We start from the raw sequence: 27,351 nt of genomic DNA, 5'->3' as shown, positions 1-27,351 counted from the left end.
GGAAAACGATAAATCCACCCAATATTGCGGTAATTCACAATTGTTTAAAGTTGAAAATTAAAATATTTGTTCTTGAGTAAAAATGTGAATGTTGAAGCATCTCAAAATGGCAACCTTATATTACACAATTCATATTTGTACTTTGTTTACAATTGCGTGTTAACATTTACGGTAATTTATCTTCAGATTTTTAACGGAAATATTTGTACTAAAATATCACAGCTATTTTCAGAACGATTGTTTACGTTTACAATCATTTCGGATGTAATGTTTGGAAATTCACGGCTGCCAACTGTCTTTCCACACTATTTCTTTGTTGTAAAACGAACATTGCCGAACACGCACGAAGACGCCATATTAACAGGAATTTGGTACGTTGTTTCAAAAGCTATTTTAATAATCCACTCTTTATATATGTAAAAACCTTTCAAACAACTTAATAATCATAGATTATTCTTTAAAATTAATAGGACAGAGACTCTCTGTCAGAGAGTAATATGGACAAATATTCGCGGTCACGTAACCGATGTTATTCATGGCCGTATTTTTCATCATGGCAGCTAGCCACTTGTTTTGTTCCGGCAAACTGCATTCATTGTTTACTTTGTTACGTTTAACACACTATTAAATAGTAATACGCATTCTTCTGTGGTAATACGTAGCTTAAGTGAAACAGAAAGTTAAATGCTGTATTTTAAGAGTGATTAATAGCCATTGTAAAAATTTAAAATTCGTAGATACAGTAAACTGTGAAAAATGAAAAATCACACATCAGTGGAACGGCGGGGAACGAGCTCTAGACAAATAAACAGCTCTGAAGATGACAACTATGCAGCTTCATTAGAGTAAACATACGAAAAAATTTCTAGTGTAATACTTAAAAATATAAATATTTTTAATTTTTTTTTTTTTTACTTTTAGGGTAGGCCATTCAAACCTTTTTTTAAATAAGTAATGTGATAAATATAATTTAATTGTTATACATAAATGCAAAAAGGATTCATCAACACAAAATGTATGTCTAATGAATTTTCACATTAATTTCTACCAAAATTATTTTTACATTTGTTTGGCCTCCTGAAACTGCAGGTCGCCTTATATTCGGGGTCGCCTTATATTCGGGCCAATACGGTAAATTCCATGACTTTTCCTGCCCAATTACAGGAATTTTGATGACTCCCAGGTTATAAAGTAAATTCCCTGACTTTCCCTGACCAATTATGGGAATTTTGATGACTCTGCCAGGTTTTAAAGTAAATTACCTGACCAATTACAGGAATTTTGATGACTCTCCCAGGTTTTAAAGTAAATTTTCCTGACTTTCCCTGACCAATTACAGGAATTTTGATGACTCTCCCAGGTTTCAAAGTAAATTCCCTGACCAATTACAGGAATTTAGATGACTCTGCCAGGTTTTAAAGAAAATTCCCTAAAAATTACAGGAATTTTGACGAGTCTCCCAGGTTTCAAAGTAAATTCCCTGACCAATTACAGGAATTTAGATGACTCTCCCAGGTTTTAAAGAAAATTCCCTAAAAATTACAGGAATTTTGATGACTCTCGTAGGTTTTAAAGTAAATTCCTTGACCAATTATAGGAATTTTGATGACTATCCCAGGATTTAAAGAAAATTCCCTAAAAATTACAGGAATTTTGATGAGACTCCTAGGTTTTAAAGTAAATTCCTTGACCAATTATAGGAATTTTGATGACTCTCCCAGGTTTTAAAGAAAATTCCCTAAAAATTACAGGAATTTTGATGACTCTCCCAGGTTTTAAAGTAAATTCCTTGACCAATTATAGGAATTTTGATGACTATCCCAGGTTTTAAAGTAAATTCCCTGACTCGCTGACCAATTACGGGAATTTTGATGACTCTCCCAGGTTTTCCAGAATGTGGACGGACAGCCCGCGGGCACTCACCATGTACTTGACGGCGCCGACCTCGGCCAGGGCGTCCTTGAAGGGCGTGGGGGTGCGCGGCGCGCTCTGCAGCAGCGAGCGCCGCGTCTTGGAGGGCGTGCAGCAGTCACTGTCGCCGAGGCGCCGCGCCGCGCCCTGCCTCTCCGCGGACAGGGGCAGGGGGTCGGGGGTGCACAGCGCCGACGAGGGGCTGTTCCGGCCTGCGCCGGCCGCGTACGGGGTCGACTGAGCCGTCCTCTTGCTCGGCGGCGAGAAGCTCAGCCCGTAGTGCAGCCCGGGACTGTTCAGGAACTGCGGGGGGGGGGGGGCGTCATCGCTCCGTCACACAGTCGAACCTCCATTGCAGTGAAACATCCATTTCTTACCAGGGGCATAGCCAGGGGGACGTTATAGGGGTTCAAAACCCTCCTCCCCCCCCCCCCTTAGCACCTAATCTTTAATTAATTTCCTATTCATCACTAAAAACAAATTTCATATTAAAAATTAAATAAAATTTTTTACCATTTACAATATTTAAATTTTAAGTACCGAAAAACTGCTAAAATAGAACTATTTTACAACCTTAAAATCCAAATTTTCCCCGGGGGGGGGGGGGGGGGGGGGGGGGGCGCATGCTTCTTAACAGCCCCCCCCCCCCCCCCCCCCCCCCCATACACAAATCCTGGCTACGCCACTGTTTCTTACAATCGTATTTTGGCATTGCGTGTCGCTGACAGCGAGGTCACTATATATATGACAAATACCCCAAACATGGACCAGAATCATTGGGAAAGAAATCGGTCATGAATTATGGCACGGAAGCATTCCAAACTTTTAACTGAATTACAGTTTAGTGGAACCTCTATAAAAAGTATATGTACCACACTTTAAAGAATATATTTTCAGATCCTTACAACGTGTTTTACATTTAGAAAACAGTTCAGTATAAGGGACTGTAGGTATTTTTTTCAAGTACGTTGTAACACGATTTCATTTTGCAAACACATGCAAGGACTTCTGGATAGTAAAATGTGCGGTGATTGGTTGTTTACTAAGAGATGTGGTGTGATTGGTCGGTGAGGTCACATCGCTGCCTCTTCCCTGAGTGGCTGTAGCCAGTTTCATTTTCAGGCCAGTCATCATTCAGAGGTAGCCAGGAGAGGTTGTGTGCGATCGGATGCTCACTAAATTTTTAGCAGAATGCATTAAGAGACAATTTAACATCCGTTGTCAAGCCCAGACACCAAATAACGTTCTATCTGTGGAATATTTTGAAATTTCTCGGATATCGGCGGCAGCATTAAGGGCTCATGGTAAAACGTTGGCGTGCATCAGTTGTGGCCCCGAAAAATGTTTTGTTTAACGGGAGTACCATGAGAGATAGTGTGATGGTGGGACTCGCAGCCTTTCTTTCTAGCTACAAATAGTATATTTCTGGCGCTGAGCGATGAGCCAATTATCTGTGCTAATGTGTGAAGAAGTACCTTGAAATGTGTGTATTTAATTTTTGGGAAATTTTTTTAGTGAAGAATAAAAAAAATTAATAATTTTGTTTTCAATCAGCAACTTAACCCGGCGACAGGGACCGGTAACTTTGCAGCAGCGAGGTAACATCTCTAGGCGCGGCGACAGGGACCGGTAACTTTGCAGCAGCGAGGTAACATCTCTAGGCTCGGCGACAGGGACCGGTAACTTTGCAGCAGCGAGGTAACAGCTTCAGGCCCGGCCACAGAGACCGGTAACTTTGCAGCAGCGTGATAACATCTCTAGGCTCGGCGACAGGGACCGGTAACTTTGCAGCAGCGAGGTAACATCTCTAGGCTCGGCGACAGGGACCGGTAACTTTGCAGCAGCGAAGTAACATCTCTAGGCTCGGCGACAGGGACCGGTAACTTTGCAGCAGCGAGGTAACAGCTTCAGGCCCGGCCACAGAGACCGGTAACTTTGCAGCAGCGTGATAACATCTCTAGGCTCGGCGACAGGGACCGGTAACTTTGCAGCAGCGAGGTAACAGCTCTAGGCCCGGCGACAGAGACCGGTAACTTTGCAGCAGCGAGGTAACAGCTCTAGGCTCGGCGACAGGGACCGGTAACTTTGCAGCAGCGAGGTAACAGCTCTAGGCTCGGCGACAGGAACCGGTAACTTTCCAAGCAGCGTGGTAACATCTCTAGGTCCGGCGACAGAGACCGGTAACTTTGCAGCAGCGAGGTAACATCTCTAGGCTCGGCGACAGGGACCGGTAACTTTGCAGCAGCGAGGTAACAGCTTCAGGCCCGGCCACAGAGACCGGTAACTTTGCAGCAGCGAGGTAACAGCTCTAGGCTCGGCGACAGGGACCGGTAACTTTCCAAGCAGTGTGGTAACATCTCTAGGTCCGGCGACAGAGACCGGTAACTTTGCAGCAGCGAGGTAACAGCTTCTGGCTCTGCGACAGGGACCGGTAACTTTGCAGCAGCGAGGTAACAGCTCTAGGCCCGGCGACAGAGACCGGTAACTTTGCAGCAGCGTGATAACATGTCTAGGCCCGGTGACAGAGACCGGTAACTTTGCAAGCAGCGAGGTAACATCTCTAGGCCCGGCGACAGAGACCGATAATTTTACAGCAGCGAGGTAACAGCCCCAGGCCCGGCGAAAGGGACTCACCTGGCTGGGGCTGAACGGAAGCTGCTGGATGGGCGTCTCCTTCTGCGGCGTGCGGTGTATGCCGAGCTTGGCCGGGGACGAAACGCACAGCGAGGCCAGCCCCATGTCGCTGCTCGCCAGCTGCCGAGGAACAATGCACGTTTCACTCACCGGGGAGGACCTCGGGTTCGGGACAAAGTTTTATGGCGAATTTGGAAAAAATCAAAAACAACACTGAAAAGCTTGCCAGCACACCTTTTAACACTGAAATAAAAGTTAATAACCATATAGGTGTTCTGGGATAATAAATTCCAGAAAAGATATGGATAAGTGTGGGATATTTTATTGTAAAATTAGACTAAATTAAGCTTGAAATCTGTCCCCTAATTACTTAGAATGAAAAAATAAAAAAAAAAAAATAAAAAAAGGGGAAAAATCTTCATATTTTTATAGAATGACTTAGAAAAAAAAACTTCAAGAGTTCATGGGATTTTACGGCTCTACATGTCACTGCACTTAATACATAAGTTAATAAGTAAATAAATAAACAGAAAAAAAATGAAACGGCACAATCATAACGCATGTCCTCAATCTGCGATCACGTCCAGGCCATTGCACTAGTAATAATTTACATTTTCTTGTTTCATCAGAGTTATACTCATGACTGCCATTATTTTTCCTACACAGGCCTTTATTTTTTAAGACTTTTATGTTGAATTTGTGAACAAAATATTTTGATTTTATCTAGTTCATTTCTTTTTTTATCATCTTGAAATTCCATGTTGGTACATAGAAAATACATGTTGCAGCTCTCTAAAATACTGGAGGAATCTGTTTACTTAATATTTGGGTCATTTCACTGCCGTGGATGACAAGAAGTCCGGACACTTAAGGGGCCCTCACACTGGCAAAAAATTTTGTTCAATATTTTGCGCAAAATTATTGAGCCCTCACGGTACGCAAAAATAATGCGCAATATTTTGTCAGTCCCCCTCACCCGGTATTCTCGTGCCACAAAATACTGACGGGTCCGCAAAACTTTTCCGAAACTTTCGGAAAACTTTTGAACACTCCACAAAATATTGAACAACCTTTTTTTTGCGCACTATATATTTCCTCACTCTCTCAATATTTTTTCGTGCAAACACGACACCTTCAAAATATCGAGTAAAATTTTTTTGCCAGCGTGAGGGGTCCCTCGAGCCGCCGTCGTCAGAAACGCGGGCCTGGACCCACCATCCCGGGGCTGGCGTCGTCGCGGTCGCCGACGAGCTCGGAGGAGTGGCTGGTCTCGCTGCGTCGCCGCTTCTGCCGCGTGGCGCGCCGCAGGATGGGCGGCGGGGACAGCTTGATGCTCATCAGCGAGGGCGTGATGGGGATCAGCCCCTCGCCGGGCACCTCCTTGCGCAGGCTGTCGATCGTCTGCGGCGTGAACCTGTAGCCTGTGGGAGGGACGGACAGACGCGGCCCGCCTCGCCTTCAGTCCACGAGGGGATAAACAACTGGACGTAGTCACACAAAAAAGGAACCAACCCCGCATGAAACCTATTCCGACTATTTCGAAGTTAAAGGTTAATTTCATAAGTTGTGATTCTCGTATCGATAACATGACGTGGGTATAATTTTAATGGTCCGGCGTAAATACTGATACGATAGTAGCGACGACGGTACGTGCAACCTTGTACTATTTTAATTTATTTTCAAATAAAAAACTACGAAATTGTGGGTTGGTTCCTTTTTTGCATAACTACGTCCAATTTACTTCACAGTAGATGTCCAGAACCATTCACACACCGTGATGCAAACGCCCAACTTATCTGACAACAACCAAGCCTACTTAAATGATACTTTATTTCAAAGCTATTTTACACTGAGAAAAAAAAAGGGAGGGTTGTCTGTAAAGTCGATTCACGGACGATAATTTCACGTGATAACGTCATGAGAAAACATTGATGAAAAATTGCATACTTTTTAATTTTCAAATATTATTTACAGTTTTTGCAAATTTAATTTAAATAATTTGTTGAAATATATTCATGAACAATTAGTTAAAAAGCCCGCCTTAACCTGTTTGATGTTATAGAAAGATTTTCTCGCACGGTGGTTGGCCGGTTCTTGCACGCTCGGCTCAGGCGGAACGTGACAATGAGTCTTTTTTTTTCGTGCGTGCAGCCGGCGTTCACCGATTTATAAGACGTTATCATGTCAAAAAATTAGCTTTAATCAGCAGTTAAGATACATTTTAAAGTTAAAATTATTATAAACATTAGTTCCTATATGCTAGTCACAGCAATAAACTGCAGAGAAATTGGAAACAAATATTTGCAGCTAGTTGAAAACAAATTAGTAATGATTCAATTATTGCCTTGTGGTGGTTACTGTGTGTAACCCGCCTTCCGTCCAACATGGAAGAGGGGGTTGCGTCCCCGACACACTCAGGGTAAATACTATTAAAAATATGGAATACCCAAAAAAATTTAAGAGCTCAAAAAAAATCAACCCCTCTATTTACCAAAGGTGTCGAGCCAAAAATGGAAATCTTATCAAACAAATTATAGGTTAGTCTTTGGCCAATAATAATATGCAGCGACGGCCAGTAGCCGGCCATAGAACCAATATCGATATACAGTATTAAAGAAACTGAATCAAACCAAACAAATGAATAATAAACAAAATAACTATTCACAAAAATTAAATAATTAAAAAATACTGCGGCTGACTTTTAAAGAACTAAACGGTAATTTAAAATATAAATAATTCATAAAAATTAGAATAGTCAAAATAAAAAATACAAATGTGGCATGATGGCCACATGTGTGAAATGCTGGTAACACCAGAATTTTCCCTCTCCAACCCTCCTTCACCCTAGTGTTGATGCCCATGCTGAGGGAGCGTGATTCAAACAGTGCGTGAGCCTCTATATCTACCAATATTACAACTTCAACTTCTTCACTGGAAATGCAGTTTCAGCAACTACCCCTCAGCAGCAGAGGCAGGCAGTTGTGCCAACTCCAAAAAAAGGATAAAAGTTAGAAAGGTTTCACACAAATTAACATCTTAAGGATGCTAAAGCCATCAGCTGTTGGTGGACATGTGAAAAATAAAATAAAACAAAATAAATGATATTAAGATGGGATCATGATATGTCATGTAGTATTGAGATGATATGTCATGACTCATGGGATGAGATGGGAGGTATGTTGGGGCAATGATTATGGAGTAGGTCAAATTGATTATGGAGTAGGTCAAATTGATTATGGAGAAGGGCAAATTGATTAGGGAGGATGATGATGTTCTTGGCTCAATTTTGGATTTGGTAGTCTCTGTGGTTTTATGGCAAAGGGAGCCAGGCTTCTAAAAGTAAAATACGCAGTGTGATTTCACAGTCTTAAACAGTATAAGGTAAAACTTCAACGCAATAAAAATTTCAGTATGGTGTATAAAGTAAAAAGCAGAGGAAACTCACCAACGTGCATTTTCTCGCTGAACGGAGACGTACTTCTGTCCCTGTCTTGTACCAACTCCAAGACACTCTCAGGTACGGGAAACAGCTTTATGGGGCTCGTCTCGGAAGTGAAACTCTCAAAATCCACATAACTACAAAAACAACCACCCTCAATAAATATTTTATACACAAAATAACTGCTTTAAGAAAGCTTTTAAGTACAGTAAAAAAAAAGTATTATTTTTAGTTTCAAAAGCAGCAAAAATTAAAAAGTTGTATGAATAGGGGATGTTTTTAAAGTAAGTTATTTTGGGGTCATTATCTAAATTTTCATAATATCAAAGCTACAAGTAGTATTTTTGGGCACTGAAAGGATTAAATTAGATCAAAATATGTAAATACAAATTTTTACAGAAAATAAGTCACAAGTTTTGGAAGATTATGTATTAACCACCATCTAAAAAATAAATTCAAATTGGGCCCCTTTGAGCTTTGTACACATATACTGTATTAATTTTACAGGAAATATTAACAGGCATAAACACACTTAAGTAAAAAAAAAATCTCCTACATGACCACAACAGCTTAGAATTCTTACTAACTGTAATACTTTTTTCTTGTGGTGGGTATGCTTGCTAGCAAGTATTAACTTGCATATATTTCCGAGTCAATATTTCTTACTGAATGTGAAGGAATTGGAGAAAAAAATGCAAACCAACAAAAATTAATGATGCTGAGAAAGAAATTGTCCACAGCCTGTAGGAATAACACTTCACAATTGTGACAATCCAGTCTTCACTGGCTAGCTCTTTGGCCTGAATTGCACATACATTAACACTTGGATACCATTCATCTGAAGTTGCAGATAGTTCTACGACTGTGAAACGACTCAAAACTATTAAGGCGATCCTCGAATAAGAGAGTTGAACTGAATTTAAACATTTATTCTTCTCACGAAAATACAATTGCAGAGCCGCCGAAACGACCTCTCGACCCTGCAACCGGATGACTAACGACGAGACAAAGTACAATACAAAACACGCAAAAAAGTACAAACTGGGGGGGGACTTCTCTGAAAACACTGCCTTCATAGTGGCTACCAAACTTATTCTTACAACTACAAATTGTCAGAGAGCTCTACCTCGGTCCTGGCGAACGTCTCTGCCTCTCTCTAACACGGGATGCAATCAAGTATGGTCTAAACTTCGGCGCCTCGACGTCACGCCTCTTTAAAACACTGTCCTACGTTCTAGAAACACCACACACCCATTATGAAACACATACAAGAAACTAGAATTATAAAAAGTAGGCGTCTGCGAGCAGAAGATTTTCACTTTGAGTCGAGCTCGAGCGAGTTTGCTAAAATACTCGCGAGTATCGAGTCGAGTTCGAGTTTTTTTTTAAAGTTTATTGCACATAAATTTACTGTGATGGAGTAATAAAATGTGAGAACTTTTGAGAAAAATATGGAAATAAAAAAAGAAACCATTATCATTGTTAGCCTACTAAATTAAAAAATTCGATATTCCTAAAGTATTTGGAATTTCTTATCTCCGCCGGTTGATTTGAAAAGAGGAAGTGAAAGAGCATAGAATAAAAGTATTTTCAGATTTTTAGCATTTTTTTTTCGCATATACCGTTACTCTACATATTTACCAAATTGTTTAACCTCAAAATTAGTGTCAAATATCTGTAACTTGTCATTAAGTTTAATCAATTTAAAGTAATAAAAATAGAAGCATTTTACTTAATTCAATTTACACTTGCAAAAAAAACTTACGCACAATAAACCTACATGGAAATTAAAGTCTTTTTCAATGTCCTGTAGTCTGAAATATGTTTACTCATGTCATCAAATGTAGAGCTGTACTGAAGAAGCCGATTTTGCCAATATTTAGTTGAATCGGCATTTCTGCCAACTTCCAATACTCTTGTTAATTTTCGACCGATATTACTGAAAAACGAAAGAGACTGCCATAACCTAAAAATCCACGAGTACCCTTTTCACTTTTCGTAGTAGTACTACATTCTTTCAGATCACATTATTTCTTAGCAACATGTGCCAACCGTACATATCAAGATTTAACATCCTTTTTTTTTCAATAATGTTCTTTAATTTTAATATGTCCTAAATAAATACATTACCATCACGGTAAATACACATCTCGGTTATTACGGCAACTATAGTGCAAATGTGGTAACTATCATGCTTCTGCAGTAGTTATGGTATCTACAAAGAATCTTTAGTTCTTTTTATGGTAATTATCTTAAGATAACTATTGGAATTGTACTGTAGTTATGGTACATCATCCATATTTCTTCGTAAGTTGTTGTTCATTTGTATTTTCTTCATATTTATATTTACGTGCAGGAATTTTCATAAAAATGTTAAACGGGACTTTATATCACACATTTAATGGTGTAAATGATGAGACCCCGGACAATTTAAATGCTTTTTACAGTAAAATGCGGGAAATGTTTCCGCATAAGGCGGGAAATACTTCCGCATAAAGGAGGAAAGTGATACATTAATGCTATGCGGAAAATTATAGAAGTAAAAAAAATTAATCACGGAAATTCGTAAATCCCGGGTACGTAAAAATGATGTGTTCATGTATACGGTCGATCATGTTACATTATAAAGTAAAGGATAATAGTGTTGTAAGACTTTTATTCCGATATAATGAGAGTTTTTTTTCTATAGGTACAGTGCAAGAAAAGCTCGCTCGAATTTCGAGTTGTTGAAAAGCCACGAGCTCGAGTTCGAGTATTACTAAAAAACTCGACTCGAAACTCGAATTTCGAGTACTCGCAGGTGTCTAATAAAAAGGAACATTTAAAGGAAACAAAACATTGAAAATCTCACCAACATAAATAAAATAATTCAATACCAAAATTAATTACAAGAATCTTTCAAATGATAGAACATAAATACAAAACTAGGTCACTGTAACCTCGAACTGACATAAACAGCTGTGTTCCGTGACTACAGAAGTTAAAGAATTCACATGAAAATTGGTGAATTCTAGCAGTGCCCGCACCAACTTGTGTCTAGGCGGCCATCTTAATTTTTACTGTCCTTTATTGGACACACAAGCAAAAAGAAAGTTTTGTCCGCATCCAACCAACAAAAAAAAGAAAAACACTGTTACATGACCACGCTCCGAGCACAAACAAATGAGAAATATATACAAATGGTCCTTTTTTTTGAAGTCACTGAACAAGCTGATTCCTTCGTTTGAGGAACGCTCGTGAAAGCAGGGGAGTGGAAGGGCAGGGGTATTTGCGCACGTACTTGCTGATCGGAGACGACCACTGCCGCTGCTCCGGGAGGTACTGGCCGGCGGCGGGGGGCGAGTCCCGGGTGCGGGCGGGGCTGGGGGCCGACTCCTGGCCCGAGCCCGACTGCGGCGGGGTGTCCGCCGACTGCACGTTCAGCTGCTTGTAGTAGTCCGACGCCCAGTCCGGGCACTGCCGGGGGAAACAAAACAGTCCTCTCTACTTGGGGGTCATTAGCAGAGGCAAGATTACATTCTTTTACTTTCAGGCTAGTTTTGTATCTACAACAAGAGATTTCTGTGTTCTCGTTTCACTATAAAAAAAAAGAATAAAAAAAAAAGAGCCATTTTTTCTCACACATGATGAATTTATTACAATATAATAAGCATGTCTAGGACAGAACTACTCTGATTAATCAAAATAAACTGGTAGGTATTTGTGCAAAAATTGAAAAAAAAAAAAAAAAAATGTCATAATGTGGTAAAAATGAAGTTACTGATAACCAGTTGCAAGATCAAAACGGTAGAAATTTTTTTTATAATGTATTTAGTATATATATATATATTTTGGCACAAACTTCATGCCAAATTAATTACATTCATTGAATTAAATATTATAAAAGATTACATTTTTGTTTTTTTATGCGATTGATTAAAATTGCTTATTAATTTAATGATTTTATATATATTTCTATATTTTATGGTGTAAAAACATGCATTTCGATATTATATGTCGTATAGACATGAATTTTGGTGTTATAGCAATTTGCCATATAATCTTGTCCCTACACCGTTGTTGAGAGCTGAACAAAAACCTTTTTTAAAAACAAAAATTTATTGCTAAACATTAAGTCAAGGAATTACTTATCTTGACATGGTGCATACATAATTAGGTCCACACCAGTGTGTGAACACCTTCTTTTATTCTTATTTTATGGCCTAATGATTTTTCTTTCAACTTTTGATTTTAAAAAATGTGTTCAGACAAGTGTGAATATAGCTTTAGCGTGCAACATCTTGTCGACATCAAGATCACATTAGACGAGTCGGAATGACAAGATCAGAACGGAGCCCTGACAGAATGAGTTGGGCAAAAAACAGGAGTTAACTTGAGAAAACTACACCAATCGACCGCAACATCAGGCTCGAATCGTAATTGCGGAGAACACGAGAGAGACCCCTCCAGGAATCGAACCCCGCGTCTCCTTGCTGGGAGGTGACCGATTTGAAAATTCAACCAACCACGCCTCCCCCAAAAACACGACATGTTCTACGCTTCACATGGTTAAGCAGATACAGACATGTTAAACAATCATGAACCAACTACTTGAATACTTGTATATATGCTTAAGTTTAGTACTGTGCAGTTGTAAGGTGGCTTGATTTTAAGATTCAGTAATATCTTCACCCTCTAATTATGATAGGATTTGTATTATATAATTTTAGACAGGAGTATACTACTGGCTCGCTGTAGGAAAGGTTTTGATGGAGATTAAAAAACTGACGAAAACTAGCTTCTACTGCGCAGCTTGGGTTTCCCCCTTCCCCTTCTTTGCGACAGAGAATTTCCGTCACTCCCCTCTCTGTCGTAAAGAAGGAAAGGAGGGGAACCTAAGCTGCGCACTGGAAGCTAGTTTTCGTCAGTTTTTAATCTTCATCAAAACCTTTCCTACAGCGAGCCAGTAGTACATTATTTTTTAAATGAGCAACAGGAACGCCACAGACGACAGCAGTCGAGCAGCAGCTAGCTCACCATGCTGATGCTGATCTCCAGGGGATCGTTCAAGGGCACCGGGGCGGGGTCCAAGTGCACCGCGCTGGTCTGCTGGTAGACGTCCAGCGCGCCGTTGTCGGGGGAGTCGTCCCGCTTCGCGGCGGCCTTCCTCGAGCCCCGGGACCGGCCCTTGGACGCCCGCTCCCCCTTCTCGCCCGTGTCGAACTTCCGCCGCATCGTCGAGTTCCAGTGGTTCTTGATGGCATTGTCAGTCCTGTCAACAGACGACGACACTCAATACAATACAGTACCCCGTTAAAATTTTAATTATAAATACGTGTGTTTAACATTGTAAATCACCATTCACGGAACCATACAATATGCAAGCCGAAGCGATAACATACAATTAGTCACCACTTTAAATTTCTCAACCTTTCAAAAGCCGTAACTCCCCTCTTCAATCATTTTCATCGACTGAATAAAAATTTATTACAAGTGTTATTAATTACCAATTAGAGAGAAAATATTCACAACTACACTCTGTTTTGGGGTTCTTCAGTAAACTTTCTGACTTAAAAACAGCTAAATAAATTCATTAAATTAACAAAATAATATTTTATGCATGACTAACTACTTTGTTGATACACAAATCTTTTTGCTTTGCTTTGTTTATTAGATCACAATGTTGGCCCAAGCGCCTGTCAATAACCACTCTACTACCGAGACCTCCCCACATACAAGAAGAACGTAAGGGGTCCTCCTAGTCAGGAGTATATATGTGTTAGCGAGGAAAGAAAATAGGTGAGACACTCGCTGGCGCATCTAGCGCAGTATCGTCCATAAGCTTAAGGCTGTGGACTGACACACAGTCTTCTCGTCGTGCACGGGGCAACTATGAGATGGCAGAGAAATGAAGGTGGAATGAAAGTCCCTCGAGTGGTTTTAACAATATTCACGAAAGTTTCATGTCTAAAAATAATTCTGAAAGAACGCTTTTGAGCCATTTCTCACTCTTCTGAAAATAAAGTTTAAAAACAAAACACGGGAACAAAACTCCTGATCCGACCCTCAGTATATCGTTTCTTCTTGTAAACAACAGACCTCAATCAGATATCTTGAGCAGTTTTCAAATGGCGTGTGTTGATTTTTGTGAAGCTCTGCTCACTGTGTGTGTGCCCAGGTAGGCGAGACCATTAGTTGCTCTCTCTGGCTCACGGCGACATCGCGTACATTTACGATTCATCACTTGGCTGGAGTTCTGCTCAAGCAGGCCCCACGGACACGCACGGCACGGTACATGACAGATTTAGGTACTTCAATGACCTTATAACCAGGCGGGATGCTGGGATAAAACTCGTGTATACTCAAGCTAGGTTGTCCGTTTAAATAGCTGGAGCCCGCGATGTTTGTACAGTACTAGTATGTAAATGGGGCCCCTGAAACAGGATTCAGGATGTGGAGCCGGAGCCGAGCCACATCTCTGATTGTGACGTCACGGGTGCCATCTTTGATGAGCGTAACGGGACACCGCGTAACGGGACAAGTAGTACCGTTACCTTTTACCTTGACCTCGACGGCCATTTTAGATCCGCCATTTTGTTTTTCGGACTTTCCGCCATTTTGAATTATGACGTCACCGTTGCAATTTCCGTTACGCTTGCCATTTTTAACTTTTTTTATTTATTATCCGATTTTAATGAAAAATTTTTTTTTAAATTTTAAAATTCCCCCCGGGAGGGGGTCGCTCACCGTCCTGGCAGCAGCTTGGCGATCTTGGCCCACTGGTTGCCCCACTGGCGGTGCGCCTGGTAGATGACCCGGTCCTCGGCGTCCGTCCACGCCGTCTTCTTGATGTTGGGGTTGAGGTGGTTGTGCCAGCGCTCCCGGCACTGCTTGCCGATGCGGCCCTTGAGGTGCCGGGCGATCAGCGTCCACTTCTTGGGGCCGTACTTCTGCACCAGGTACACCACCTTCTCGTCCTCCTGCGGCCCCGAACACAACACGCGCGCGCGTTCAGCCCACGGACGGGATGTCCGGCCACTGGTGGCGTTCTCACGTTACATAAAAAAAAAAAAAAATTCTTTTTTGCTTTGAGAAATATTTTTGCCAAAAACTCTTTCCGTTAAAAACAATAAATACTTAAAAATAATAATAATAATAATTCAAAGAATATCACAAAAAAAATTAACGTGTTCCCCAAATTTTATCCCAACAGATGATTCTACATTATAGTGTATTTTATGTGTTAAACAAACGTGATTAAGTTCCAAAAATAGTCAAACCTATTAAAAGACTGTTTTTTGCAAATGAATCATGCATATATATAACAGTTTTCTTCAAATTGTGGAAATTACCGAAAATATAAATTTTTTACTTTTTTAAACTTTGGAATCACATAAATTTCTAAAAAGCACTATATACAAGAAATAAACATATTTTATGACTGTTTCAAACATTTCATTTATTCTTAACTTCCACAAACACACCAACACTTATTTAAGTTCATTTCCTCCAACTGTATTAAGCTCACCAACCTAAAATTCGTTAGGATCCCTGCAACAGATTGAGACATTTGACAGCAATGCACAAATAATAACTGGTCCTACAAGAACTTATGCCGTTAATGCACAAGACTTCCTAGAAACAGAGTAAGACAAAATATTGTACTCTGATGCTGTCTAGTCAGGTAATGGTTGGTTCACTGGTTCATTTGGCATCAGGATAAAATCACAAGCATGCACACCCATCAGCAATCACATTTATGCATACAATAAAACACACACAATGCAAAATGCAATGAAGTCTACACCAAATACTAGAGACTACAAAATAATGAACACATATGGTAACAAGCTAATCAATCCAATTAATTGATTAAATATCACACAGACCTAAAAACAACTTATTATTAAGAATAATAAGTACTAGGATTTATGTTTAGGCTTATGCTTGGATGCTTGATTCTCCTTGGGAATAAATAAGATATTTTAATAACAACCAAAAAGCTGAACTGGCTCTAACCAAACTGGAATTAGAAATTTATATTTTTATCATATAGTTTTTTTGGGATACATTGTACGTAATTCAAATTACTGCCAAAATTGGCATATTTTCTGATTTCATTTACATATGCAAATTTTTGATAAACTTATTTCAGTGAAATGTTTATTGGTACTGATTAACACCATCACCCTCTTATACTTGAATTAGCAATTAAATTATTTTTTTTTTTGTAATTTTTTCACAATGCTATCAAGATTAGATTTTTTTTTTAAACGGGCCTGTTGGTAGTGTGTGTGTGTGTGTGTGTGTGTGTGGATTGTGACCGTCCACCTTGGTTCCAAGTTGAGGGGTGACCAGGGGTGCAACAACAAGGGGGGGGGGGGGGCAAGGGTATTTTGCCCCCCCCCCTCTCTGAAACCATGAAGTGGGGGCAAACGGGGGCAAATAAAGGTCTGTGTAATCAATTTTTAGATAATAAAACTGCTTAAATAGCACCATTTTCCACCTTGAAATACAAATTTTCCCGGGCGAGGACCCCAGGACCCCCGCTTCAATAGGGGGGATCGATGATTCTTTATAAAAAGGTATATTGCCCCCCACCCCCCCCCCCCTTTGGAAATTTAGTTGTTGCGCCCCTGGGGGTGACGGTCACAAAAGTCAGGGACGCGTCCACAGCAAGCAGTAGGCCTACCTCTTTGGTCCACGGTCCCTTGACCAGCTCCGGGTTGACGACCTTGGTCCACCGCTGCTGGCACTGCACGTCCGAGCGGTCAGGGAAGTAGCTCGCGATGACATCCCACTTCTCGTTGCACTCCTTGACGAGTTGCTTCAGGTGCCCGTCCTGACCGCACAGCACAGCACCATTAAACGATTTTTGAAGCGAAAACTTCTACAGGGAGGTTTGGACAGGGAGTAAATTCATTTAAGTCGTCATTGACATGGTCACGTGACGTGTTAATTTTTTTTTATATTTCAAGGATAAAACTTAATTCATTCTATTTTTAAAGACACAACTTTTTTAATTTCATCTTTATTTTCCAAAGGAAATTTTAACATTATTGTGTGGTACATATTGCGAGTACTGGATATTTTTTTAGTAGGTAGTTAAGTTGAGGTTATGTTTTTCCTTTTGTTTATTTATTTACGATGTGAATTTCTTCAAATGTCACTGTTTACTAGAGATAATGTTGATTATTTGTAGATTTAAGTTAATAATTTTTTTATTCTTTCAATGAAAAAACTTCATTTCTCCTAGTTTTAAAGTTATTACTGGTAGGGGGAAAAACTTATGGGTTCCCGTCACCGACATGCTAGTGATATAATACCAAAATCATATTCTTGCTTACATTTGACGTAGAAATGATTTCATATTACACATTTAAAAACAACATTTTAAATTTTCGCTTCTGTCAATAGTCCCCATGACCAAGTTTTTTTTTTTTTTGTAATTTAGTCACAATGCTATCAAGATAATAAATTATAATATGTATGATGATAGTGCAGGCATAGCCACAGTAAACACCTCAAAAAACAATAAAAGTAACTATGATTTTTGTCCTCCTGGATGTCACAAAGAATAAAAAAAGATACAAAGTTTTGTGTGTATATTAACATCATCTTCTCTACTCCAGATGAAAGCAACATTTTGACACAAACATTTGAGTTCAATTATTGTGGTTTAATGACTGTGGTATATTTATAATATTGGTTATCTCACTGGTATTTTTTTTCCTTCAAGAACACGATACACAATTAAAAAATCTTAATATCATGTAATCTCCAGAAATCTCTCTGAAAATATGTAAAAAATCACTATAATATATTCATTTTAATATATCAATACTGAAATACTTTTAATACTTTAATTTTACTTTCTCCATTTATAGTAAGACCAACAAGACAGCTAAAACAATCCCTCCTTATATTGACAATTTTAGAAAATACAATCACTGGCTATTACCATATAACATACATAATTATACAGAAATTGAAAACACTAGAGTTTCGCAGTTTCGTGGTCAAGACGACAAGAGATCTTTTTCGCTGGCCTCCACGTTCAACCAAGATAACACCATGAGATATATATATTTTTTTTCCTTTGGGGGCTTTGTAAATATTGTTTCTACCTAATGATTTGCCAGAACTGAGAGACACAGAATCAAGAGGCTATTGCTTCCATTACTCCGGATGTGTTAAACCAAAGTGTGGGGAGAATTGGACTTTAGGTTGGATGTGTGTGCTGTGTTAACTAAAGGTGCACAAACTGAAAATTTGTTAGAAAAAACTTGGTTGGTTTACCTTCAGTTTTGGTGTTATGATTTGTCGTAAATAGTCTAAACTAAGCTGTTATAATGTACCACTGAAACTGGGGCATTCTTTTATGGTCATTATAGTGGACTTCAACCAACTTGCACCTGGGCGCCGACTAGGTGCTCATCAGTTAGAAGTACTGGGTTCGAACCCAGTGCAACGTGTCAGCGATCATCATGACCAACGAGGACCCTGTTTCGAACGTGACTACTCACTTCTTCCTTGCTCCAGCGACCCTTGTTGATGGTCTTGCGCACAGGAACAGCCGACTCTTCAAGCCCCGATTCATCAGACATGTCATCGCTGGAGCTGTCAGACGGGCATCTGGAGGGACAAAGCACAAGCATTACGTCCTCGTGTGCGCAAAGCAAGGCAGCAGGATTCACATCAAGGTCTGTCCTTCTGGACGGATGAAGCTTTACAAGGGCTTGTCGACATTAGGGGCCTTTAAAGGAAAAAAAAATCCAAGGTTTTGACCCCATCGGGAATCAGGGGCGACTGAATTGTTGCCCATTGGATGGGCAGCCCTTCAGGATTTTTCTGACAGTGGTTAGTTTGTAAAGTGACCTAACCTAACCTAACCTAACATAACCTAAACTAACCACTGTCAGAAAAATCCTGAAGGGCTGCCCATCCAAGGGGCAACAATTCAGACAAGCTTTCAAAAACACCACTGTCAGAAAAATCTTGATGGGCTGCCCATCCAAGGGGCAACAATTCAGACAACCTTTCAAAAACACTACTGTTAGAAAAATCCTGATGGGCTGCCCTTCCAAGGGGCAAGATTTCAGGATTATTTAACACTTAAAGAAACATGTTTTCAGAAATTGGATGGGCTGCCCTTCCAGTCGCTGTACAAACAAACCATTGCCAGAAAAATCCTGAAGGGCTGCCCTTCCAAGGGGCAACAATTCAGCTCCCCTGGGAATCAACCCAGGTCACCTGGGTGGGAGGAGGTGATGGTCCCTCTGACTACCAGGAATAATTGTAATCTGTAATGTTTCCTGGGGAGCCTGAGGGGATAACGTTTTATCATTCCCATTTCGCAAGCGCAAGCGGTCAGGGACTTTTCGATTCCTGGCGCACCCCCCCCCCCCCCCCCAGATCTACGTTCATTGTGGAGGTTGTTAGTATTATTACAGCAACAAAGTGCTAGAGGCTATACCCTCATGCACATGAAGTGCCAAGTCGCCGGGACTTTTAAACGGTGACATATTCAATTTGATCTCTGGAAATTGTATTGTAAATCAATTCATTTGGAATATTAATAAAAAAAAACTATAACAAATGTATACGTTAACATTTTTATTTTTGCTTCGTCTAAGTTGTTAAAAGTAGCTGAAAAGGAATGCCAGAAATGCATTGGCGACTGGCTGCTACAAAAAACAAGTTTCCCCTGTGAAAGCGTATACGAAAATGTTTCAATGATGGCAAATTTGCAATATACATAATATTGTTATGGCCTATATAAATCATTGTCTGTTCCAATCTCTCTCTCTCTCTCTCTCTCTCTCTCTCTCTCTCAAATTCTTCGATAGGGGCACATGCGCTGGAACACCGAAGACTGAAAAGTGGTCAACGGGGCAGGCAGGACACCAGGAGGTGGCGAGACATGGAAGGAAGGGAGGGAGAGTTGGCGGGTAGGGGAGGAGGGATGCGAGATGATGCTGCAGAGGACATCCAAAACCTCGTCCAGACCGTCGTCAAACTAGTTCTTCCCTCTTCCCCCACCCTCCACACGGCGCAAGGAATCTTGGGAACTCGTCGGGCCGCCGCGGCAGGACCGTGTGATCGGCGCCGGTCCCTGACCGAGCCGCACCCGGCAAGGGGCGAGTTTCTCGCGGACTCAGGGAGTCCCTCGGTGGGGGTAGGGGGTGATATCGGATTACACCGCAGCGCCGAGGCACTAAACCAGGGGAACAAGGAAGAGAGAGCGAAAAAAAAAAAACAACAACAACAAAGAAATAAGAGAGAAAACTGGTCCATGAAGCCGCGATTCCGAGAACGATCGAGAAATTCCAAAATCGTGTGATCAGGAAAAAAAAAAAAAAAAAAAAAGGGCGACGGGGGATCAAAACGTCCATCACGTAATGAAAAAAGTCAGCGAAATATTCGGAAGGGGGACACGAAGTACGTCAAAAGACCGAAGCCCCTAAACATAGCGTAAAAAAAAAAACGAAAGAAAACGAAGAAATTTCAGCTTACGACACCAGAATGCGCTGATCCTGAACATACAATCTGTTAGTTAAAGAGTCACGCGTATTTTTTTTTTTTTTTTTTAATTTCCTCAAGTGTGACAACGGAAGGTATTAAAATCATGGCCTTCTTTTCAATACGACAAACACCAGGATTTCTAGATAATTAATATTTCAGTACTCATAGGGCTTGCTTTAAAAAAAATTAGCGTTTCTGTTTTAAATTTTTAAAGTAACCCTTCATAAAGTCGATAACTGTTTGACTTTGAGATTGATTTTCCATTCACGGAGAAACAAGTGCCCGTAGGGAAATGCAATATAGAAAAGTTGGTTATTTTCGTTAAGAAAATACTAGGGAAAATATTAATTCAGTCCTATTTTTTTTTATGAAAATTTAATTTCAACTATTGTTTCGCATCCAAATTGTGCTGTCTAATCAGTTTCCAGGAATGAAATCAATTATGGCGAGAACCAATTATTCATCATATGTATTATTTCTCAAAGGTGTTTTTTTTTTGTGCCAACGTCACATCTCCCTTAATTCTTCATCCAAATTAATGATTCCAACATCCTTTTGAAGCTCATGTTCCCCGCTATTGATGAAAAATAGACAAATGGTTTAAAATTAATGTTTTCGTTAAAAAAAATTCTGACGTCCACCAGAAATTTATTCAAAACTACTCCTGCGACCGCTACTTTATACAGGTACCTAAGTTATATATATATATATATATATATATATATATATATATATATATATATATATCGCGTACTGCTGTGTGAATTTTTACACCTAGATAAAAATCAGATATATAATTTAATAATTACGTCATGAAACTGCCAGTAGTATTGTTGGGCACCAATCTGATCAGTGTGTAATGCCCAATTTTGTTAACTTTTCAAGTTTCGTAATTTTCACGAAACTATTCTCTACTGCATATTTTATACCTAATTATCATTATCTATCATTTCATAACCACAGCAATTATTATCACCATCATTACAGTCATCTTACAGGGCCTTCACGAAGCACAGACACATCCACCAAGCCTGATAACCCACACTCAGGACTGTTCCGGATGCTATCGGGGTACGCAGACATGCAATGGGATTGGGGGGGGGGGGGGGGGGAGGAGGGGATTGCTGGCGACACAAAGGACCACGTGAAAAAGGGAACCGGCACAAAAAGGGAAGGAAGAGGGGGAAGAGGGAAGTTGGTGGGGGAAAGAGAGCCGCCACGTGGGAAGTTCTTTCCTGTCGCCAGCGATGGACATACATACAGGATCCGGCCTTCTTGGATTCACGGAGGGGAGGAAGGATAAAGGCAACAGTGAATTATAATTCTGCGCACCTTTTTTTTTTTCACGGCATCCTCAAACGAACAAAAAACACCCGGGAGAATAAAAAAAAAAATATGCAATAGTCAGGGACTAGAAGAAAAAAAAAACTAGCGGGTTCAATGACCTCATTGATTGTAGACTCCAACACACAGTCCCATACGTACAACCTGCAGGTTTGTTAACTACTAGAGTGATGTCTTAGGCTAATAATTTATTCAAGTTGTGTTTTTTTCTCACTTGCTCCGAGACCCTTCAAATAATTCGTGGACCAAGTGCAGAATCTGTTCATATGTAAGTTTATAACGAAAAGAAAACTGCGAATTAATATTTTTGAATTTTTTCGGATTCTTTTGTTAACTCATTAAATTTTCTTACCTAAGAAGCACAACACACTCATGCTAAACACGTTTCATACGTAGTCGAAAAAATATTTAAATCTTCATTAACTAGGTCTAGTTAATCGATCCCTCATTTCGGTGCATAAGTTTTATTAATTAGTTTGAGGGTACCTCACGTGCTAAGTTTGTAAAGTTAATGTCAACATAAATGTTCTATCAACAGCGCTTGCAAGATAATATTTGGTAAAATAGCAGATAATGGCAAACTTAAAATTAGTCAAAATTAATCAAAATACTTCAATGAATAAGTAGCAGTTTTAAAGCAGGTTTCACTTCTAAGGGTTATAATAAACAATTCAGAAAGAAAATTATGTTCATTAAAAATTAAAATAGTAAAACTAAAATATGTTAAGAACACGTAACATTTGTTGGTTCCGGATTGTGGATTTTCGACATCTTGGATGACCGTCCACTTGTAATGTGAATGAAATATGATACCTCGAGTCTAATGACACCACGACTGAATTTTCACTTTTTTAAAAAAATATATATAAACCAAGAAAAGTGAAAGAAAAGTATTTAATAAAATCATCGAATCCCAAATCCTCAGTTCGATTCCCGGTGTATGAAATAATTGTAAACAAAAATGGCGACAAGGCCTTCCTCCACATTAGGATTCATGGCGGCCACCTTGGATCCGCCATTTTGTTTTCGTCTACTAGAATATGTACACAATCATATTAGTTTATTTTTTACCCGATAGAGTGCAGTGTACTACCAACTATCGTAGCGTACGCCATATTGTCGGCTATCTTGGCCTCCATGTTGAAAATCTGTGATCTCCGCTAATACATTAGCAAAAATTCCAAAAATTTTAGTATACTGAATGATTCGATCGATCGCTGTTCTTAGTCGATGTAAAAAAAAAAAATATTAGCTTAAAAATACTTATTAAAAAGTATTTGATTAAATATTATGAAATGTCCTGAAATAGGCTTAAACGTTCCTTACCACACTGCCATCTTGAAAATCAGTATTTAACGTCCAAAAAATATGTAAAAAAAATTCTAAAAAAATTAAAAAAACAAACAAAAAAAACAATTGGTCGGTTTACCGAGAAGTTTCCAATGACGTTCGTTCGGCGCTCAAAAATAATATATATATATATATATATATATTGACCAACTGTTAATAATACAATTACCAATTCATACTTTTTTCGGGTACTTAGTTTTCAGTTTCAAAGTAACTTAAACGGAACACAAATAAAACACAATGGTGTCACAATGCGAAATTACATAAACACATATATATATTAAAAACGTTTGTTTGTAAACTATAATTTTCGCGCGGCCCGACAGTTTGTTCACACCGGTCATACTCCTCGCTGACAAGCGGCACTTGAAAAGACGCGTCATCTGCTCTGCGGTGCGGCGCCCCCCCCCCCCCCCCCCCCCCCCCCGACGCTCCGGCGGCGATGACGTCACCCCAGTGCGAAGCGGCAGCTGTCTTCTCCCCCGGAACCAGCCAGCCGGCAACCCGGGGTCGCCGAAGACAAGTCCGTGCCCGCTCGCCGCACCAGGTGCGTTCACACGAGAAACAACACCACCGGGCGCTGCGCGTCTCGTCTTTAGACTGCACGCATGGCCCCCACATTCCATCACGGGCCCTGGATCGTAGAACCCCCCACCCCCTCCCACCAGCCAAATTAACAGTCACGTGCTAAATTATAATTGCATGGTTATTTCTCACCTACACTCCTTTTTTCAAAACGTTATTTGACCTGAAAATACTGGGTATATAATTATGGTTACCACTATTTTATAAGTCCAAACTAAGATTTTATTTTATAAAAATATTTTTTTACTTTAAAATAACCACAGCGAGTGTGTATATTTATTTCACACAATGAGATAAAAAAAATTTAGCATTTAAATATTTTGTTAGAATGACTACAACTGAGGTAATACTGTCAATAGACACTTATAGTCTTAAAAAAAAAATCCAACAAACAGTAAAATTAAACTCATTATAGTTAAAAGTTTCACAGTCTGGGTGACGGCAGATTGGTGCATGGCCATTTCCCCATCAAATTAATCAGGAAGTTTTCCATGAATTTTCCAGAAAATTAAAGAATAAAATTCCCCTGACTGTCCCTGACCCAATTCCATCTTGAATGACTTTCCAGAATGTGGAAACATTGAGCCACAGGCGGAACCAGAAAAAAAAGGGGGGGGGGGGGGGCATAGCGGCATGGCCCCTCCCTGAACAATTTTTTTAATTTTCTCCTAAATCCTTATTATTGTTTACCAAAATTATTTAAGCAATGTTCTACTGCAGAGCTACAGATAACAGAACATTTTGGAATCTCAAATAAAATTTACTAAATATTTCAATACCACATGTACTAAAATTTATTAGTAAATTTAATTTGGCCCTCCCCTGACCCATCATTCTGGATCTTCCCTTTGCCCTGGGCACAGTTGCTTTTCTTTTTCGGGACTTTTCAGTGACTTTAGTTTCATCCAGTTCTCCAGTCACGTTACTTGCGTAACCTTCAAGACACCCTGCACTCGCAAACAGACGCGCGTGGCAATTAACACAGAACAAGGAGGGAAATAAAGAAGTGCGACTCTTACAGTGGAAACTGAAACCATGTATCGCTATCTGTTGGGCGGGCCCATAACTACCAGCAAATAAAAAATCGGAGTAGAGGTTCTCATACAAAGTTTTTTTTTTAGTTAATCCGTTTTTTTTGTTAATTAAGTTATCTCCTTGACGGCGCAAAACTAATTTAATAGATGCGAAAATACTTAATGCTGTTTTGTAACAAACCGTCATGTAATACATAAAGGAGTATGAGGTGCAAAAACGCGTTGTATTACACACCACAAAATTAGTGGCTACCTAAATAGAGTGAATTTCCACTGGTTCGTTTGCCTGATAATAGCTTATACATTACTTCTCCTAATAAATTAATGTAGTTATGTCAGCAATATTATTATGAAGACTACCATCTGGCGGACGGACCCATAACTACTTCAAAAAACTAGGTCTCAGTCTCGGTAATTAGAGTTTCTCCCCCGTGGCAATGACGGACAAGGTCTGATCGAGGACATGTCCAGACGGCCAAACGCGAGGCCGTCGGGAAGCCTGGAGATGTCCATCAAGTTCTGTACCTGCCCGAACACGCCCGAATATTCACCTTCGGCCAAACCTCCGGTTTATTTATATACATATTTATATTTCTAGTTTCTTAGTTCTTTAGGTGCTGACTGGCGGCGGAGTGATTGGTCAGTGCAACCACTCTACCACCAGGGGCGCTTGCGTCCCTGGTCACTATATCCAGTACTGGACAATTAGCAAAGCGGACCACGAGTCCAAGTGCCCAACCCCCCGCATGGTAGACTCTTTTCTACTCTGTCCAACACTTCATCCAGACCATCCTCTGTCTCCTGTAAATTCCTACACGTAATGCATGCCAATTTGCATCCCGCATGAATGTGCCCAGGGTTTTCCCGGTGTCTATGCAGGTTTTACCTGGGCCCAACTTATCTCTAGTTATAGTCTGAATTTAAGAGTGAGGGGAGTTAGTCATGGCGCCAATCGCTGCCATGGCTGGCCAATCCCCTCCTAGCACATGATGCATGCGACCCTCTCCCTGCATGGCTAATCCCAGCATGACTAGGCGTATAGGCTTCGGCCTGAGACGCACCTAGGTCCCTCCCTAACCCGGAGCCCTCCAAAAACAACTTAGTTTTAGTTAGGTTAGGAAAAAAAAATTATATTTCTCTGTTTATTTTAATGTAGCTATACTAACCTAACAAACCGTCCATAGTGTTTTAAAGTTTTTTAATGTAGCTAACCTAACCGACCACTTTTAATATTTTAATTCATTTTTCCTCCGCAAAAAAATAAAACAAATCGCGAGGGTTGGCGGAAGGTGTTCGGGCAGGGACACAGAACTTGATGGACATCTTGGGCTTCTCGAGGCGAGGCCGTCGAAGTCCTACGGGAGTCGCTGCTATCTGGCGGCGCGGGCGACACCAGAGTGCTCGGTGCAACAGGTCAGGGCGGACGGGGGCGCGGGTCCACGGACTTCGCCCCTGTGGCGGTGGCTTTCCGAAACCCACGCACAGCTGAACCGGTTCCTTCTGACCCGGGGGATTCGGCGCTGGCCGGCGGAAGCGGCGCCCCCCGAGGGGCTGAACGGGTCGTTATCGCAACGCCGAACGTACAATAACGCCGAAAACCATAACGCCGAATGCCGAATTGACCACAACGCCGAAATACATTAACCCCGAAAAATGTCATTGCAGGACTGCCACAAAGGATAGGTTAGGTAAGGTTAGGTTAGGTAAGGCTAGGTTAGGTTAGGTTGTGGTATTTCGGCGTTGAGATACATTTAAGAAACACACACAAATTCATTCAGTTGTTTTTTCATTTTGCTCCTGTGGCTTCCCCCCCCCCCCCTCCCCGCAGCAACATTTTTCGATGTTACTGTATTTCGACGTTGTGGTACACAGCTGTTTTCTAGCTATCGGCGTTCCGGTCAATTTGGCATTCGGCGTTATTGTACGTTCGGCGTTGTGGTAACGACCCGGGCTGGACAAACCCAAAAAACCGGACCTCGCGTCCACGTGCCAATTTAAAAGAAGTTTTGTTTTTTTTAAATTTTCCTTTTAATTAACAATTTCCCCTGTTTTTTCTCTCTATTACTTTAATTAAAATTATAAACAAGTGTAAATATGATAACAAGAGCAGTGTGCTGGAGTGTTTAATTGTACTGTAAAACTTTGTATAGTAAAACTGTGTATAGTATATGTAAATAAAATCATTTTAATTTGTCCACGTGTCCCCTAGCCCCCCCCCCTTGAGACTTGTCACGTACAACCCCCCCCCCCCTCCTTTCAGGTAACACAGCGGATTCCACAGCTCGGACATGACGCAGTGCCAGCAAAGATAAATTTCACGCAATATAAATAATCAACACACTCATATAGTGACGAGAGAATACACACATACTTTGATAATCCCACAGATGTAAATAAAAAAAAATTGGTTGTCTGTAAAGTCGATTTACGGACGATAGTTTAACGTGACGTCATAAAACATTGATGAAATGATAGATGCGGCGCAAGCGTACAATGAGCGTAACGGGACACAGCGTAACGGGACAATGAGCGTAACGGGACACTCGTGCG

At 40.4% G+C, this 27,351-nt stretch overlaps 1 protein-coding gene across 4 annotated transcripts in view; it reads right to left on the bottom strand.

Annotated features, from left to right (window-relative positions):
- LOC134540257 (myb-related protein B) overlaps positions 1 to 27,351 on the bottom strand; it is a 101,625-nt gene that overhangs the window by 23,841 nt on the left and 50,433 nt on the right. For all 4 annotated transcript variants that reach the window (XM_063382891.1, XM_063382892.1, XM_063382893.1 and 1 more), the window contains 9 exons: positions 18,490 to 18,598; positions 16,656 to 16,805; positions 14,711 to 14,943; positions 13,001 to 13,235; positions 11,265 to 11,440; positions 7,991 to 8,121; positions 5,761 to 5,966; positions 4,546 to 4,665; positions 1,924 to 2,214 (listed from right to left, as the gene is read on the bottom strand). In XM_063382891.1, coding sequence (XP_063238961.1) covers positions 1,924 to 2,214; positions 4,546 to 4,665; positions 5,761 to 5,966; positions 7,991 to 8,121; positions 11,265 to 11,440; positions 13,001 to 13,235; positions 14,711 to 14,943; positions 16,656 to 16,805; positions 18,490 to 18,598 — 1,651 coding nt within the window. The remainder of the gene's footprint in view (positions 1 to 1,923; positions 2,215 to 4,545; positions 4,666 to 5,760; positions 5,967 to 7,990; positions 8,122 to 11,264; positions 11,441 to 13,000; positions 13,236 to 14,710; positions 14,944 to 16,655; positions 16,806 to 18,489; positions 18,599 to 27,351) is intronic.

The sequence above is a fragment of the Bacillus rossius genome, chromosome 16, assembly GCF_032445375.1.
Source record: "Bacillus rossius redtenbacheri isolate Brsri chromosome 16, Brsri_v3, whole genome shotgun sequence".
In the NCBI taxonomy this organism is placed as follows: Eukaryota; Metazoa; Arthropoda; class Insecta; order Phasmatodea; family Bacillidae; genus Bacillus; species Bacillus rossius.
Note: the sequence above shows the minus strand (reverse complement) of the source record. Positions and strands in the feature narration are given on the sequence as shown.